The sequence below is a fragment of the Dreissena polymorpha genome, chromosome 14 (assembly GCF_020536995.1).
Source record: "Dreissena polymorpha isolate Duluth1 chromosome 14, UMN_Dpol_1.0, whole genome shotgun sequence".
NCBI lineage: Eukaryota > Metazoa > Mollusca > Bivalvia > Myida > Dreissenidae > Dreissena > Dreissena polymorpha.
The window spans coordinates 46,151,093-46,169,011 of record NC_068368.1 but is presented as its reverse complement, the minus strand read 5'-3'; the positions used below and the strand labels follow the sequence as shown (position 1 = coordinate 46,169,011).

The 17,919-nt window shown below is 32.5% G+C and overlaps 3 protein-coding genes across 12 annotated transcripts in view; 2 read left to right on the top strand and 1 right to left on the bottom strand.

The window, feature by feature from the left end:
- Positions 1 to 17,919, bottom strand: part of LOC127857963 (uncharacterized) — a 261,868-nt gene that overhangs the window by 73,115 nt on the left and 170,834 nt on the right. The gene's annotated exons all lie outside the window — the stretch shown is intronic.
- LOC127857964 (uncharacterized) overlaps positions 1 to 17,919 on the top strand; it is a 309,606-nt gene that overhangs the window by 266,205 nt on the left and 25,482 nt on the right. The window contains exon 3 of one of the 7 annotated variants that reach the window (XM_052394754.1): positions 17,012 to 17,374. The exons of 5 other annotated variants lie outside the window; for them this stretch is intronic. In XM_052394754.1, coding sequence (XP_052250714.1) covers positions 17,012 to 17,374 — 363 coding nt within the window. The remainder of the gene's footprint in view (positions 1 to 17,011; positions 17,375 to 17,919) is intronic. One more of the 7 variants, XM_052394755.1, reaches the window with a different exon arrangement.
- LOC127857969 (uncharacterized) overlaps positions 1 to 17,919 on the top strand; it is a 289,700-nt gene that overhangs the window by 251,789 nt on the left and 19,992 nt on the right. The gene's annotated exons all lie outside the window — the stretch shown is intronic.

Below are 17,919 nucleotides of genomic sequence, written 5' to 3'. Positions count from 1 at the left end.
AGAACCATAACAATTGACACCATGATTGCATGGTCATTTCCTTTTTTATTGTTTCATACGTAACTGCTGTATGTTGCTTTACTTCTTATGACACATATAAACACGATATTATTCCCATATTTCCCTCTTAATTTAATTTATAAATCGGAACTATGGAAGCACTATAAACAATGCTGTACTTACAAGGTAGGGGGGGGGGGCGGTTTTCAGGCACAAAATATATCACTCATATCACGGCTGTGTTAAAACTTAAACATTTCCGTTTGCAGCAGCAATAATTTATCATGCTTTCGCCATCAACTGACCTGTCAAGTTCGGACTGAGATTAACTACTGATCACCGAACAAAATTGTTCAATCATTTATGCCAGAGATTTAAGTTGTTCAACTATATTAATTAAAAAATTTACACATTTTATGAATTCTGTGTTAAAAATAATAACTTTGAACCGATCGCACAAATAAAATAGGCAATAATTGTTTTTGAATTATACTTGTCGTGGCACTCTGGATCAGCAGACGATTTATTTAATAAATCAATCTCTGGGTTAATGGTCGCCATCTTTCGAACTACTTTCAAAAGTACAACAACAACAATAACAGTAGAAGACAATTTTAATTGCGAAAAGTTGAAAAATTGAGTACATGTGTCACGGTTGTTGAGTGAAATAGTGTTATTTTCAACTGTGTATGAAGCATGTGAACTGGTAGTGGAATAACCGAATTGTTGGTGGAAATGGAATTTAGAAATATATCTAATAATTCATTATCGTGTAGAATTATCATCAGCATCATTTCTGTGGAACATTGCAATATTCAAAATACAAGTGTTTCAAAGATATGGTGCTTTTGACATAGTTCACTAACCATCAAGACTGAAATGATTCATGCACACAGGTAAAGTAAATAATTGAATTTGTGCAGAATGTTTATTTTTTACAAATTATTATTTAATTTGACCAATTTATTTTAGATTGATTGCACTGAAACTCAAAGTCTAAAGCTAAGTAAGACACTTAAGCCAGTTTTCTGATAAGAAACAATACTTGTTCAGAGTATAGCAGGCTCATGCGGCCTATGGTTTATTTATTTGGCCTCGGCCTTTAACCTGGGTCGCTTTGATTTCAGGTGTTTAGCCCCCATATCAACAAGGCTCTCGACCCCATATGTAGTTATTCATATTGTTTCAAGATTTTGAGAACCCTCACTCGGTGCTAGTGGGGATAAAACAGGGACCTTCTTATAGCTAGATGAATGCATCAAATATGCCAGCAACACTTTATAATCAATAACTTTATAATTGATGATTCTGTTCTTTTAACTACATTACTAATTTACCAAAACAATGTGAAACACATTTTTATGCCCCAAAGGAGAGCATATAGTGATCGCACTGTCCGTCTGTCTATCCGTCACACATTGCATTTAGGTTTCGAAAAAATGCTCATAACTTCTATGTCGCTTCAGATGTAACATTCATATTTGGTATGCATGTGTATATGGACAAGGCCTTCCCATACACACACAAATTTTGACCCCTTTGACCATGAACTTAGGGTCGGCGTTTAGGTTTTGAAAAATGCTCATAACTTCTATTAAAGCATTTATCGGGGGCGTATGTCATCCTACGGAGACAGCTCTTGTTTTTGCTACTGTCCTCTGCACAAACCATGATATATCTGCATACATGTATATGCATCCAACCAAATAAGTAAAACTATTTGTCACTTAATTACAGTAAACTTATTGCATGTTAACTTTTCAACAATATATATATATATATATACATGTATATATAATTATATATAACAGATCTTGAAAAAAAACACATCAAACTTCAAATTGTTTTAGTTAATTATAGGCTTTAATTGGTATTGTGACATTGACACCACTCATGCATGCGACTATACAATTATGCAACTATGGAACACATTATTTATGAGAAATTCCAATACATCAACATATCGTCTCAGATTTAAGGCAGATAATCTAGTGCTTTTTTGCTGCCATTTTTACTATTACACATTTTTTCATTTTATGTTATGATGCATTGATCTTGTTTCTAAATTAACCAAGCAATCATGTTAAACTTTTGAAGAAAGATGTTGTCTGATAAATATAGAAAATATAATCACTACAAAGTGAACAAAATTCAGTTGAATACTGTGACCAACAAAGATTTGCCAAAGAGCAATTCAGATCATGATTTAAATTAAATACAAGTAATATGAAAGTCTGCCTATTGGATCCCAGTTAAGACTTATTTGTCAAATCTGCACATTGGCCATGAAGACTTGGGGACTAAATACCATCAAGTCATGTAAAAAGGAGCAGGGTATAGCACGCTGCTATTGATCTCTTGAGCTTTCACATGAATTTTACGGGTAATTTTCATACAACAAATGATATTATATAGTGTAATGATAAAGCATTATGAGCACAACTTATATCTCTTACTAGTGGTGCAAAAATCAATTAAGTGTCACAATTCAAAAGAAAATTTATATAAAAAGGTATTATTAATTGTTAAAACGTTATAAAAGGTTATTTCAATTCACGTAAGCATTTAATTACAAGAACAAGTGCATGTTATTTCCATTACAATACATGTAACAGTATTGGCATTGTATTTATCTGCATTTGATGTACATTTAATACACTTAAAAATGCAGACAAGACACACTTCTAACAGAAACAAATGTATTTTTTTCTGCATTTTTCCAACATTAATACTCTTCAAGTGTATTTTTTATCATCCCAAATTCACTTTACCAGGAAAAACTTTACCAGGAAAAAGGTATGTTAAAATGCATTTTTAGTTTGTTTTAAGTATATTTTCAAATACATTAGGACACTCTTTTGCAAAAAAATGTTTAACAAAAACTTTAAAATATTTAATATACTAAAGTGTAGTAATAATTAAAGTTTTGTATGAGCATCAAAAACAGTGTCAAATTCATAGCAGTGCCTATTTAGTAGCAGTAGGCCTTTATTATGGTCTACTTATGATAGAAATAATGCATTTTGTATAATACAACATACATAAATTAAAAAATATAGCTGCCCATACAGTTCAATACAATGTTCAATTAGCTACACTATGCAAAGTTGAAATATGACATCAAGCTTGGAAATATATTTTCAATAATGTATAATATGATGTTTTAATTTATAAGTGAAATAGACACTTGCATTTAAAAACTGATTTTAGATCAAAACTAAATGTTTAATTTGATTTTTAGCTCCACTGGCCAGGGTTGGCATAAAACCCGGGTTTTATAGCATTGACCGGCCCGGGCGGGTAATACTGGGAAAACCCGGGTTTTACTGGGCAATAGTGGGCAATACTGGGTAATAAAGATATTGCAATATTGTATAACTTGTACGATAATAATGAGTTTGTACATATTAAAAGAACATATGTATTAACAATTTTTTACTATTAGTTACATTGTCAACTTCTAATGCATGTGAAAAGATATTCATAATTCCTTCTCATTTTCATGAAAATGGAAATTCTTTTTCTTTGTCTCTTTGGATGGGCATTACTTGAGTATCGAAGATATTACACAATTATACAACAGCACAACTTGCATAATGATAATATTAATGATTATAAATTAGTACATAACAGAAAATAACTATTAATTTTAGCAATTCTATTCTATTATTTACACTGTTAACTTCTACTTCATGTGGATGCATATTAATAATTACTTTTTTTCTGCAAAAAAAGGCGCAATTCATTTTGTGTTTGGTTTGGATGGGCTTTACTGGGTAATAAAGATATTACACAATTATATTACTTATATAATTATTAGTCTCTATAAAAACATATCCATTAATTATTAATAATAAGAAACTATTTGTTACATTTTAACCAACTACATCATGTGGAAAGTTTGGAATCCTAATAATACTTTCTTATTTTTACATAAATGAAATTCAATTTAATGGTCTTTATGGACAATACTGGGTATAACTTGGTATCTGTGTTTTATCTGATTTACATTTTATTAACTCACTTACATTATTTTTCTAAAAATATGAAATGATATGTAACAGAATGGTATTTATGCAAGAAAAGGGAAAAGGGTAGAGACATGAGGGATTATACATGTAATATATATTTGTGTTATCATTCAAATAATTAAGTTGATCTTACATGTATGTTGCATTAAGACTCATGCCCCAATTTAGTGTTTTAAATCATTGACACAGTTTTGTGTCATCATTTATGTTTGTACAACTAACAGTAACACTGGGTCACTTGGATAAACATTGGACCTATTTGGGCCACATAAAGGCCCTAATATGGCCAGACAAAGGCCCTCTAACTGTTTATTAGGGGCCATAAAAGATACACAGACTAGTGCCAATTAGGGCCCTCCCATAAACTGTGAAAACATGCTTTGATTGCTACAGTATTAGTGACAGATTCCTGTTAATTGAGTTTCAATATAAAAAAGTATTTCTTCAATGATCCCTCATTATCAATTCTGACTTTAAAGTTTAATGATATTGTAATTAATAAAACAACAGTCACTTTGAAGTCTGCAGTAAAATTTTATATATCATACAGTGACAATATGTTACTTCTATTTCAATATTATTGCCAACAGCATTTGCTAACTTTTTTTTTCTTTACAATAGAGGCTAGCAGAGAAGTAAGGATGATAAAAAACAATTACAACTGCATGTTTAATGAAGAAAAAATAGTATTGCCCACTTTCAGAGTATTGCCCGGGGCGGGAAAAAACGGGTTTTCCCACAGGGTTTTCCTGGGGGCGTTTTTTTTCGTGCCAACGCCCTGCCACTAGCCAAAGGTCCTGTGTCCATCGTGCGTCCGTGCATTAACTTTTCCTTTAAACATCTTCTCATAAACTACTGGTCCAATTCTGATGAAATTGCTTAGGAATGTTACTGGGGTGAACCTCTTTCAAATTTGTTCAAATTATGCCCCTGGGGTCAAATTTGACTCTGCCCCGGGGTTCACAAAATTGAAAATTTGCTTATATAAGGCCTATTTTGTGAAAACTTTCAAAATCTCCCGTCAATAACCATTGGGCCTAGGGCTATTAAATTTGGTATGTAGAGACATCTAATAATCCTCTACCAATTTGTTCAAATTATGCCCCTGGGGTCAAATTTGACCCTGCCCCGGGGGTCACAAAATTGAACATATGCTTATATAGGGTATATTTTGTGAAAACTTTACAAATCTTCTCGTCCAAAACCATTGGGCCTAGGGCTACCAAATTTGGTATGTAGTGGCATCTTATAGTCCTCTACCAAGTTTTTTCAAATTATGCTCCTTGGGTCAAGTTTGACCCTGCCCCGAGGTTCACAAAATTGAACATATGCTTATATAAGGCCTATTTTGTGAAAACTTCAAAAATCTTCTTGTCCATAACCATCCGGCCTAGGGCTATCAAATTTGGTATATAGTGACATCTAATAGTCCTCTACCAAATTTGTTCAAATTTAATCCCTAGGGTCAAATTTGACCCTGCCCCGGGGGTCACAAAATTGAACATATGCTTATATAATGCCTATTTTGTGAAAACTTAAAAAAAATTCTTGTCCATAACCATTAGGCCTAGGGCTACACAATTTGTTATGTAGTGACATTGTAAAGTCCTCTATTTAGTTTGTTCAAATTATGCCCCAGGGGTCAAATTTGACCCTGCCCCGGGGGCCACAAAATCAATTATATGCTTATATAGTGCCTATTTTGTGAAACTTTTAAAACTCTTCTTGTCCTTAACCATAAGGCATAGGGCTACCAAATTTGGTATATACCAAGTGACATGTAATAGTTCTCTACCAAGTTTGTTCAAATTATGCCCCTTGGGTCAAATTTGACCCTGCCCGGGGTCACAAAACTGAACATACGCTTATATGGGGCCTATTTTGTGAAAACTTTAAAAATCTTGTTGTCCATATCCATTGGGCCTAGGGCTTCCAAATTTGGTATGTAGTGACATCTAATAAACCTCTACCAAATTTGTTCAAATAATGCCTCTGGGGTCAACTTTGACCCTGCCCCGGCCCCTGGGGAGTCACAAAATTGAATAAACGCTTATAAAGCGCCTATTTTGTGAAATCTTTAAAAATCTTCTTGTCGAAAACCATTCGGACTATGGCTATCAAATTTGGTATGCAGTAACATCTTATAGTCCTCTACCAAGTTTGTTCAAATTATGCCCTTTGGGTCAAATTTGATCCTGACCCGCAGGTCACAAAATTGAACATTATATACGCTTATATCTTGCTTATTTTGTGAAAACTTTAAAAATATTCTTGTCCTTAACTCTAGGACCTAGGGCTACCACATTTTGTATGTAGTGAGATATAGTAGTCCTCTACAAAGTTTGCTCAAATTATGCCCCTGGGGTTAAATTTGACCCAGCCCAGAAGGTCACAAAAGTGTACATGTGCTTAAATAGGGCCTATATTTAAGTATTTGCACATGCAGAGAAATTTGTTTCAGCCTTTTTTCAGCAGTGGAGCGATACAGGGCCATCATGGCCCTCTTGTTTAAATACTCAAAAAATGAAACCGTGTTCATGCTTGCATGAACACAGTTTATAAATACTGTCAGAATTATAAAAAATGCAATTACTATAAATACAAATGCCAGGGAAAAGTGCTTTTTGTACTAAAAAATTTGAATGAATATTACAATAATACATTCTGAATACTTTAGTATGTAATTAACAGTTTTGTCTGAGAAATTCACTAAATTTTATATATTTATTCAAACTTACATAAATCATATTTCAAAAACACATAATTACTTCAAATCCTTTGACACAATACTGAAAAAAATGCACAGTTTCTGATTGTTATTGATTCTTTATTAATTTATACATGTACAATTTTTAAATCTTGATGCATCCTCAATTGTATTATGCACATCTTAATCTGTTTTAACAATTATAATATAAAGATTAAGGCTGACTCAGTAAAATAATAATCCATGATTTCTGCAGTACTTGCAGACAAACTAGGAATACTGCTGTGATATTATCTATCTATCTAATGGGATATTAATTTGGCTTCAATAGAAAAAAATAAAAGCATACACATGTATATAATGTGTATATATATATATATATATATATATATATATATATATATATATATATATATATATATATATATATATATATATATATATATATATATTGGTTAAACTTAAATTGATTGACCATCGATAAAAAGATATTATAATATATGTATATATATATATATATACTTGTAAAACTAAAAATTAAATATGTATGTTTCTATCATCATTTAGGACTTTTATTTTCAGACAAAGTAGAGTGAAGCTTAAAACAGTATCCAATTGTAACAGTCAATTTTGGGAAAATCAACCTTATAATTATGTAACCGGACCGAGAGAAATCTGTGCCCTTGTTATGATTAGCACAACATAACTCGCTTTCTGCGTTTACTCTTTTATTCATTTATAGTTCACATAATTTTCAACAAATTCCATCTTCCTATATTGCATTCTTAAGCATTCCTTCTTAACTCTAATAAATTCTTATCAGATCTTATTTAATAAATTCCATCCTCCTATTTCAACTGTCTCTCTAACTTGTAACTCACTTTCTAACTTTTTCTTACTGACCTCCACTTACTTCTTTCATAAACTAACTTGTCACTCTATTGAAACCCTTTCATCCCTAGAACCAAGTAACACCCACAAATCTCACTGACCAATCATATCTATATCTCATTCAACATACAGTACCTTACTTCCTTACTGCTATAAGACTGTAATTAATTAGCACCTAGTCTAAGAATCTTTAGCCACAGTCATTATTTATAGCTAGAGCTGATAAGCATACAGTCAGTATACAGTCTGCATATTGAGTGTGAATTTAACATGAGAAGACTTCCAAGACTGTTACTAACACAATGTAATCAATATCAAGTTAAACATGTGGTTCCAAGCAACCTTCTACTGCAATTCAGTAGATAAAGAAATCATATTCAAACATATTCACAGAAATCAATTCAATATCTTTAAAACTGTAACTATTGTATTGTATGAATGTATAATGTACTCAATCAAAAATCAAATAATAATATTTGTAACTCTGTGACAATTATTTTCTGTGTTGGTCAATGTCATAATTGGTATAAAATGTATATTGAACTGGAAGTTTTCTTTATTTTAAATGATAACATTTGCATGGTCAGCCATAATTGTCACAATCAAGTGGTCTTTTTACACTGTAGTTTTCTCACTGACTATGGGTTTGTTCTGAGAATGAGCCACTCAAAGTATCGTTGGGGAGATGAGTTGTCAATTTTATTTTTATCAGTCTTTCATAATCCAGTATAACTGACTTTGTAACTAATAATCACACAATATACACAATTAACATTGTATGCATTTAGATTTATTTAGTACTGCACATTAATCATTTTCCAAAAATATGTAGCAACATTATATTATATAATGCTGTAATACTAAAGTAATTTACTAATTAAAGGTCGCTAATGTGTAATGGATGTGGTGTTCACCTAATGATCTGAAGGTCACTGGTTTGATCCCCAGTGTGGGAGCATTCTTAAGAAATCTCCCAGAGACACCGAAGTACTGGTTCTAAGCCCAGGAAACGAACTCAAGAGCATTTCACATACATGTACATAGTTAGTACTTTAAATTTAATCGAAAAAAAAATGGGTTAAAACTAACAACTGAAACCCTTATTAATACATTTTATTTTGAATCAAGCAAATGTGAAAATTCATTAAAAATAATAAGTAAAATTTAAAAATTCTACTTTTAAGTAATCATGATAATTTAAATTATTTCAAAGACCTATCAATATACATTATATATTGATAGGTCTTTGATTATTTTCAGAATATTTAATGATGATAATGATAAAAATAAAACATGTAATGTTAATTTATGAAAAAAATGTTTTAACACAGACATTTGTAGTGATTTATGGTCACTATTTTGATTAACGTTCTAAACATGACCTGTCATAAAAGGTATTTTTTAGCCAGTACTACAATCGGCAATGATAGTCTGTATTGCATACATATTCCACCGTCTATTATCGATTCGCTTCCTCAAACTGAACAAATATTTAATGTTTACATCGCGAAACGTAATGCATCCAGTTTCACTTTCGGTTTGGTTGGTTTTGTAAACACCGTAATTTCATCTTAAAAATTGGATGATAGGGTGATTAAATAATAATGGAAAAGTAAATCACTTGGATGATAGGTCAAAATGCAACACAAACGAACATTAATAGTGCTCTTAATATCAAAGTTTCGGTAAAAAGTTTGGCGCTATTTCAACTCGCATCGTATACAGCCTCATAACAATAGACTGACAACCGTTTGGGTAGTAAAGTAGTAATATAAGGCAATATGGCGACCGTTAGCCACGAGGCCTATCTTACGGAGGAATCCGAGATAGCCGATGTATCACGATTGTTGTCGTGGAAGAGTATATTTAAGAAAGCTTAAACTAGTTCACTATGTGCTACATATTTATCAAGAGGTATTTATGCGAAACAAAAGTCATTCAAAATCTGAGGCTATTAATAAAGCAGGGAAAATAAAATTACTCCTAATCAACAAGTTTAGTGGGATATCGAGAGTCCAACACACAATAACGTATATGCTGCGTAACCTCGCTGATAGTGCTTGAAAGATTTCAGCTAATACAGCGTTTTAAAATCTGATATAACTGGGAAATGAACATAGGCTCTCAACAGGTAGCGGCCGAATCTTCTGTATTCTCGCCCAGTAGAAGTGGTTTTCAGCTTTTGTCGTAGTGGCGTATGTGTTTATCTGTCGTGGTCTCGTAACTTAATTTAGGTTAAAAGCTTTGACTAAGCTGGGAAACAGCGGCAGTTAGAATTTACTTCATTGACAAACTCACCGGCAATTGCACGGGTGATAACAATATAATAGTATAGTGCAAACTTTATTCTTATTTGTAGATTAATGAAACGTTTGACTGAAGTTACACAATAACTATAATATAAATATCGACAAAAATATCACTACAGCCCTCTTCTACTTTTTAATCGCTAAAATCGAATATATAAAACATTGAAATATCTATCGCGCATTGCTGTTCTATGCCGATATGAAGGTCAGAGACTGGATGACACCGTGTACACTGCGTAACACCAAAGTGCGAGTCGACAGCGCTGTCTTAATGACTTCCTTATTCGTGAATTTAAAGTATTGCTCGCAGATTTTTTAAATATTTCTTTTCATCAATTGTCTTCGTTTTTATACATCATAGATTTTTTTTAAACATTAGTTTTGAAAAGCTGATTTCTTTGATGAAATGCTATTCGAGTTGTTATAAGTATTCGTTATTCCAACGAAATTCACCTATACGTGCTCCACGAAACGCTTGAATAAAATGACCTAAAACATACGCCAACATTTTGGTTTTTATCAAATCGTAAGCATTTATCTCGAACATGAGCGTGTTATATTATGCACCATAGTAGGCTTTGTAAATAAATAATCGAGATGAAATTCGCATAAGTGAGATACATCGAAAGACCCGACGCACAAATACCTTACATGGTATCCTCCAACAACAAAAATAAGTACATGTAATTGATATTAAAAACAGTTATAATAATATGAAATATTAAAGAACATTGTTCGATTCGTAAAAAGCATTACATCTTGTTTAAATTTTACTTCTCAGAAATTTCTTATCTTAGGCAGTTCTGTGCCACCATACGATTCATATTTATTTTGGTTGAAGTTCTTTAATTAGTATGGCGTATACGCTTTATTTTTTTTAAATAAATACATATATAAACGTTTTTATTGAAATGCCTTTCTAAGTATCGTCTAATAAATATTATATATTTTTTTATATTCAAATAACCATAGTGTACACTGTCCAAATGCGTTTAACAATGGAGTTGATTGCGTCACATGATATTTAATCGTCGAATGAAATTCATAGGTTCTCTTATTGCTTGGACTTTAAATAGACCTGCAATTATATTGGCGCTAGGCACTCAATATGTGTACACGGCCGGTTAACGATCGAGTTGAGTTATTGATTGGGGACTGTGTGTGCGCAGGTAGGTGATTTTTTATTTTCTTAACGCGCCCAACGTCTACTCCTTTCTTTATATATTCCTTATTATAAAAGAGTTTAAAATAGTTATTGAAATTTTATTCCGACTAAGCCATACTCATTTGAACTTAATTGTCCATCAATTTGTGGTACATACGAATTTGAGTCTTGATTTATTGCTAAATAATTAACATAATTAAACCCACTGCTAGTTTTATTAAGACAGTTAACATTCACGTTTCATTTTGACACTATTAAAAAACTATTTGATTAAATTGAGTAAACAAAAAAGTATGTCTATTAAATCATCAGATGTTTGATATAAATTTACAAGTATATGACTATCTGATTAAAGTGAATAAACATAAATACACTGAAAGGAAAACTTGACAGTTAGTAGGCATCACCTGAACAACACACTGATGTTATCGTGTTTAATCAGGAATGCTTTGTTGATGTAACAGTAAAAACAAAAATGTTTATCTCTATTCTTTGATATGAAGACGTATCCTGTCCATTTCTTTTTATCAAGCATTTAAAATCACCATAAACCGAAAAATGGCTACTGATTTTTTGAAATCCACATTTAAAACGTTCAAGTCAAAACTCAATCAATTGAATAATTGACTTATATTGTGAATCAATCACAATCAATCTTATTTTAATAAATGCTGAAAATAAGAATATGTCTTTCTGATCAGTGAACTGCTCTTTTGGTATGCGGAAATCTGGATTTTATTAAAGACAAATGAACCTTCGAATAAATGTACATGGCTTCAAAATAAAATGGACTAATATTATAAGGGTCACGAATCTCTCTTAAGTATGCTCAAAGATATGACAATACTACAACATCATATTTTGTGTTGTATACAGGTATTGAATATCATATGATTTATTATATGTGTAAACCAATCCCGCTGAAAATAAAATTATGTATTCATATTTAAATACTAAAACCTATTGTTGTAATTTGAAGTCATTGCCTTTTCCGTAAAACTATTCTCTGTAAATTGATATTACGAATATCAATACAGTCTTACAATTATGGAGCACTAACATACCAAAATTGCAATTGTATGGTTACGATATTTAAATATAAAAACACATTAATTTGGTCCGTTAAAAGTATGGTTTTCATTGTGTCTAATTTGTCAAGCACAGTATCATGCTCAGAGAAATACCAGCTAATCAGGTTTTATTATTTTGAACGGGTATTTCAGGACTAGCTCTGCTTAAGATGTTAAAACACGGCAATCACAGGAGTTAGCTTACCAGTATCTTAAAGGCATTCACGCCGATTTTCTGTGTGAGGAATGCCTGCTAAACAATTGAATAAACGTGTCCAAACCGTACGTCAAAATTTAAGTTTGATTTAAATTTTACAGATTTATTACAAACGTGCGCGTGTTATTTAATGTGTATAATATATATATATTGCTAATTGATACTCGAGATGAAAGTCGCATACTTGAGAAACATAGAAAGACCCAACGCATATATAAGTTAACATGACTAAAATAGTATAATGGTTTTCGTAACATGGTATCAACAACAAAAAACAAAATCGAGTATGTAGGGTATTGCGGACGCTTTTGGACAATACATATACAAGTGGTATAACCTCATTGTCCCAATAAATGTAACCTTAATCATGAGTTGGCACTTTTATGTATTTGACAATTTAAACAGTTATAATAACAAGAACTACTAGTAATATAGAACAATATTCGTATTCGCAACAAGTAGTTTTTATTCTTCTCAATGATCGGTTATCTTACGGCATATTATTCGGTATCGCGTGATAGATTAAAATATGGTCTTATATCTCATTAACCATATTGTAAACTACATAAAGGAATTTAACAATGGTGTGGCTGACGTCAGACGATATTTAAGATTTGAATGGTACATAATGATATCTCTAAGTGCTCATATTACAGGTCTTTATAAATACCTGCTTTTGCCAATTTGCTTTGTATTCAACATTTGTAGACTGCTGGGTAAAGATCAAACAGTGTAATATATTGAGGACTATGAGTGCGCAGGTAGGTTTTGTGTTACTTCGTCTTAGTTCTGCTGTAAATATAATTCGTATTCTTTAAGGTAATTATAGTGGTTGGCATTGTAATCCGGATAAACCATATCAATTTGAACTTAATTGTCCATCCGTTCTTAGTACACTTCGAGTTTGTGTCTTTTGTTTCATTGCTGACAAAAGACATAAATATCTCGCTTTACAAAATTGACATGTTTATTCAGACACAGTGATATGAGCGTTTTCAATGATAAATGATGTCTAAAAACGAAGTTAATATAATTTGCCTATAACAAATCTGTTGGTTTAAATTGGCATTGTAATGCGCGTTCTTTAATTCTTTTAAAACATTATGTTTGCATCGTTTTTTAAAGAAGAAACGGTATTGCCAAAGGCTTTGTCTTTATAGTATGTTAAATGAGCATTAATAATATGTGTTAAGTCAGTGTTTAAGATTAACAAATAAATGCCACATCGTAATATTCTTTCGATGGTATCCTATTGCCAATAGACTATTGTACCGACAATCAGAAACACGTATCGCAGTTAGATGTTAGCGGACAATATCGATAACGTTTACTATGGTTGATTTGGTTCGTCACATAATTATCATGAAAAGTTGTGGGGCACAGTTTGTGTCCACTCGGTTACGGAGATTGACGACATGGGTTCGATTCCCACAAGCACATTCGCATTAATACATGTCATTTTCTTACTGTCTTTCAAAGAATTATTGATCTGCTTCTTCACATTATTATTGTTTTGAACACAATTTCTTATTTTGTGAAATATAATGATAGGTGGTTTCAATTTATATAAAATTAGCATCGAACAATCGGGGTTAAATCGTTAAAACTTGATACATTAAGTTTAAACCTGTCTAAACAAGGTTAAGAATATAATAAAGGTTACTAATGTCACCAAATGACGGTTTGTGAACATAAACACTGAACGATATTTAAGTGGGCTGTAGTTTGTTTGATAATAAAATTTTGAATCACATTTGGATTCCAGGTTCAAATTCATATCGAAGTTAAGCATTAAGGTTTTAAGTATTTTGTCGTCTGTTTTCCAAATAACCGTGTCCTAACTAATTTTATTTCCAGGCCTCTTGCTTATTCCCAAACTGGGCCGAACTAATTTTTAGCGAGGCTATTTTCGGAGAAAACCCGAGCTATTGTCATAGCCAGCTCGTCGTCCGCCGTCCGCGTCGTGCTAAAACCTTAGCATTGGCCATAACTTTTTAAATATTGAAGTTAGCAACTGGATATTTGGCATGCATGTGTATCTCATGGAGCTGCAAATTTCGACTGGTAAAAGTTCAAGGTGAACAGCATCCTTCAAGGTCTAGGGTCGAACAAACAAAGTCAAGGAAAGTAATAAACTTTAAATGGGCATAATTATCTGACCTGCCCACGTATATATTTTGTTAAATAAATCAAAGTTGCGCAGTAGGCGTCATTGTGATTTTGACAAACACATTGTGGTAAAAGGTCAATGTCAAGGTCATCCTTTACGGTCTACGGTAAAAAATACAAATTTAAGGGAAGTAATAAGCTTCAAAGGGAGATAATTATTCAATATTGAACATACTAGCCACCAACTTCACGCAGAGTTGTCGTTCCTTGCTCTCACACTCAACTCTGCGAAAGGCTTAGCCCTCCATTTTGTCTTTAACATAGATAAAACCGAACAAACGCATTCAACGTATTTTTGATTGGATATTTAAGATCGCATGCATTAAATTAAGAAATATGACTTTTAAATGTACGATAAATCGTGCAAAAACTTGCGAGTATTAATGCAACTCTTTGGAACTAATTTATTGCCCATTTACGCAGATGGAATCATTCCACGCACTTCACAAATGAAAACAATTGAACATATTTTTTTGAGTGACGTTAGGAATTGCTTCGACGTGTGTATGTATGTTGGTTTCTTAACATAAAAAAACATATCAATTTTATAATAATGAATTAAGACTGATATAAGATATCATGGTATGAGATGGTTTTCTTTAATGCAGTGAATGCAATTTAACCGTCGTGCAAGAGATTGATTAGTATTCTGTAACCTCAATGATGAACGCTTGTAATGATGATGAACGCTTGTAATGATCATGACATAAATGAGACGCTTTCATAACAATAGTCCGTTCTGAGCCCAACACAGAGGTGAATGTAATGTAACCGTCGTGCAAGAGATTGACTAGCCACTTTATATATTTGACATGCATGTGTACCTCATGGGGCTGCACATTTTGAGTGGTGAATCTACAGTCACGGTAGTGGCTTTTAATTATTTGCTTCTAAAAATAGAGATTTGTTACAGACAATTATTTTAAAGGGAAGTAATTTATATAATTATAAATCTCACATTATATATTTCCTTACAAATAATTGAATTTCTTTTCACAGTTACTGTACATATTTATTATTTAGATTATTTATAACCCAAATGATTTATTTGTCGAAGGTTTTTTTAAATGATATTATTATAATTTCTTTGATGTTCATTACATACCTGTGGATATAATACCTGTGGACTTATGTCCACAGATACATGATCAACTCTGGCTATGATCTCTTTTAAACCACAGGCCTTGGTTGTCATTGTTGTCTGACATGGTCATAATGGACTTTGAGACCCCCCCGGTTTGATTGGACAAAATTCAAGGGAAGTAATAAGGGAGATACCTGCCAAATGATGAATATAAATTTTATTTCAATGCGGCGCAGTAGGGGGCATTGTGTTTCTGACCAACACATCTCTTGTTGGGTCACTAGGTCAAAGGTCAAAGTCACTGTGACCTCTAATAAAAAAATTCTGACAAACTTTTCTATTTCCCAGCCGAGCGTGGCACCCGTTTTGCGGTGCTCTTGTTATGAATCATGTTGAAATCCCAAATTTCAACTTTTTTTTAAATCAAATATAGTTTAACTTTTCCAACATTTGAAAATCATGCCAATACTGATAATAACAGAATAGCATTAAAACTTGGTTTACAATAAAACAAATACTTGTACTCACAAAAGATTAAGACATGTTTTTGGCGGAAAAGAACGTTCACATTAATCGATTTTCTACTAAATCAATACTTTTTTTTAAAGTTAACCAAATCTACCTCGAGACTATGACACTTGCAACAAGCGACTGATTAGTGACTTAGTTTAAATCATCGTTCAAACACAAAGTCTGCCGGAAAAAATCAACGAAATCCGAAATATACGTCCTTTAGATAAGTGTGTACTTTTCTTGGTTTCAAATAGCAACACACAGGCTTTCTTATAAATCGGCTTGATTCAAAACAGCTTTGTCTAATGAGCGTCTCAAATGCAGAGGCAATATTATATGTGGCGTCAAATATGCCAATCTCGACTAATCTCATCGTACTGTCATGACAGGATTTCATGAAGCAGAGCTCATATGTATACAGTCAGCCAGTATAACTGAGTGAAAAGATCAACTTTATGCTTATGCACCAATAGCATGTATATAAACAATGTATGTTAAACAGTTATAATCTAAATCACATTTATGAGATTTGTTCACGGACGTTTTTTATTGTAGATGATGAATTCCACTCAAAAGGCCATATAATCGGAGTCTATGTTGACAAAAGGAATGTACCATATCAAGGAATGTATGTTGTGTTTATGCTTGTCCATTAACAAAGTCACCAGTACATGCTAGTGGTGCAGTATGGCCGCACACACACACCTGATCGGCGACAAGGAGACCAATAATTGGTTCAAAGTGTGCATAGGACTCAATGTTACGAAGGAAGGACTCACTAACTTTCTTTGCGCAGAATTACATAAAGTACACACCGTTGTTGGTAGAAGTTGTGGAAACTGCCCAATTGAAAACCTCATACAATGTCCGACAAACCCATATTGTAACAACAGGAAACGGAATTATTGTCCTTTTCACAAATTACAGAAACCGCAGCCATGCCCAATATGTGATAATGTAAAAGATAATATCATATTACACCACAGATATGGTAAACCTTCCTGGAGGAACACTCGTGCGGAAATGTGGGCACTAAATGATTGGGAAATAGGCAAATGCTACCTCCCTCCGGACGGATATAGCAGCATTTCCTCGGTCCAGGAATCGGACTTTAATGGTGTGATAAGCATCATGTTGAATTGCCTACATTTCCAGACATGTCTCTCCCCCTCATGTTTATCAACTCCACCGCCTGATAAGCAATGTCCACTAGAAAAGGTAATACAAAGCACGATTTAAGTGTTTAAACAGTAGTGTTTCTATTTGTTTTACTCATATCTGAACGTGTTTGCGAAAATAAAGAGTATTTCATAAAAGCTGTTGCATATTTCATTAACTTCTATTGTATGACTTTCTAAATACTGCAATAACGCACACTGGTCATTTCAAGTATGTGTACATCATAGCGAGTATTTACGATATTTATACTTGTTTTCAAAACCTATAAAACATCAAACACAAACACAACAATTCAAAAATGTAGTACCATTAAATAAATTGAGTTTAATTAAATTGCAATAATTGTTTACGTAAAAAACTCCTTCATGTGCACAAGAATTGTTCTCTATTTGGAAATGCCCATTAGCTGACACATCTTTGTTCATACGACACGTACACGCGCTTTGGTTTGTAATAATAAATGTGTCGGTATCGGCGTTAATTTTGCTGTATACAGTATACTGCAGTATACTTTATTTCATTGATGGTCCTTTATTTTTCATAAACTTTATTAACATTCGACATACTCGCTTTAAAATTCGAAT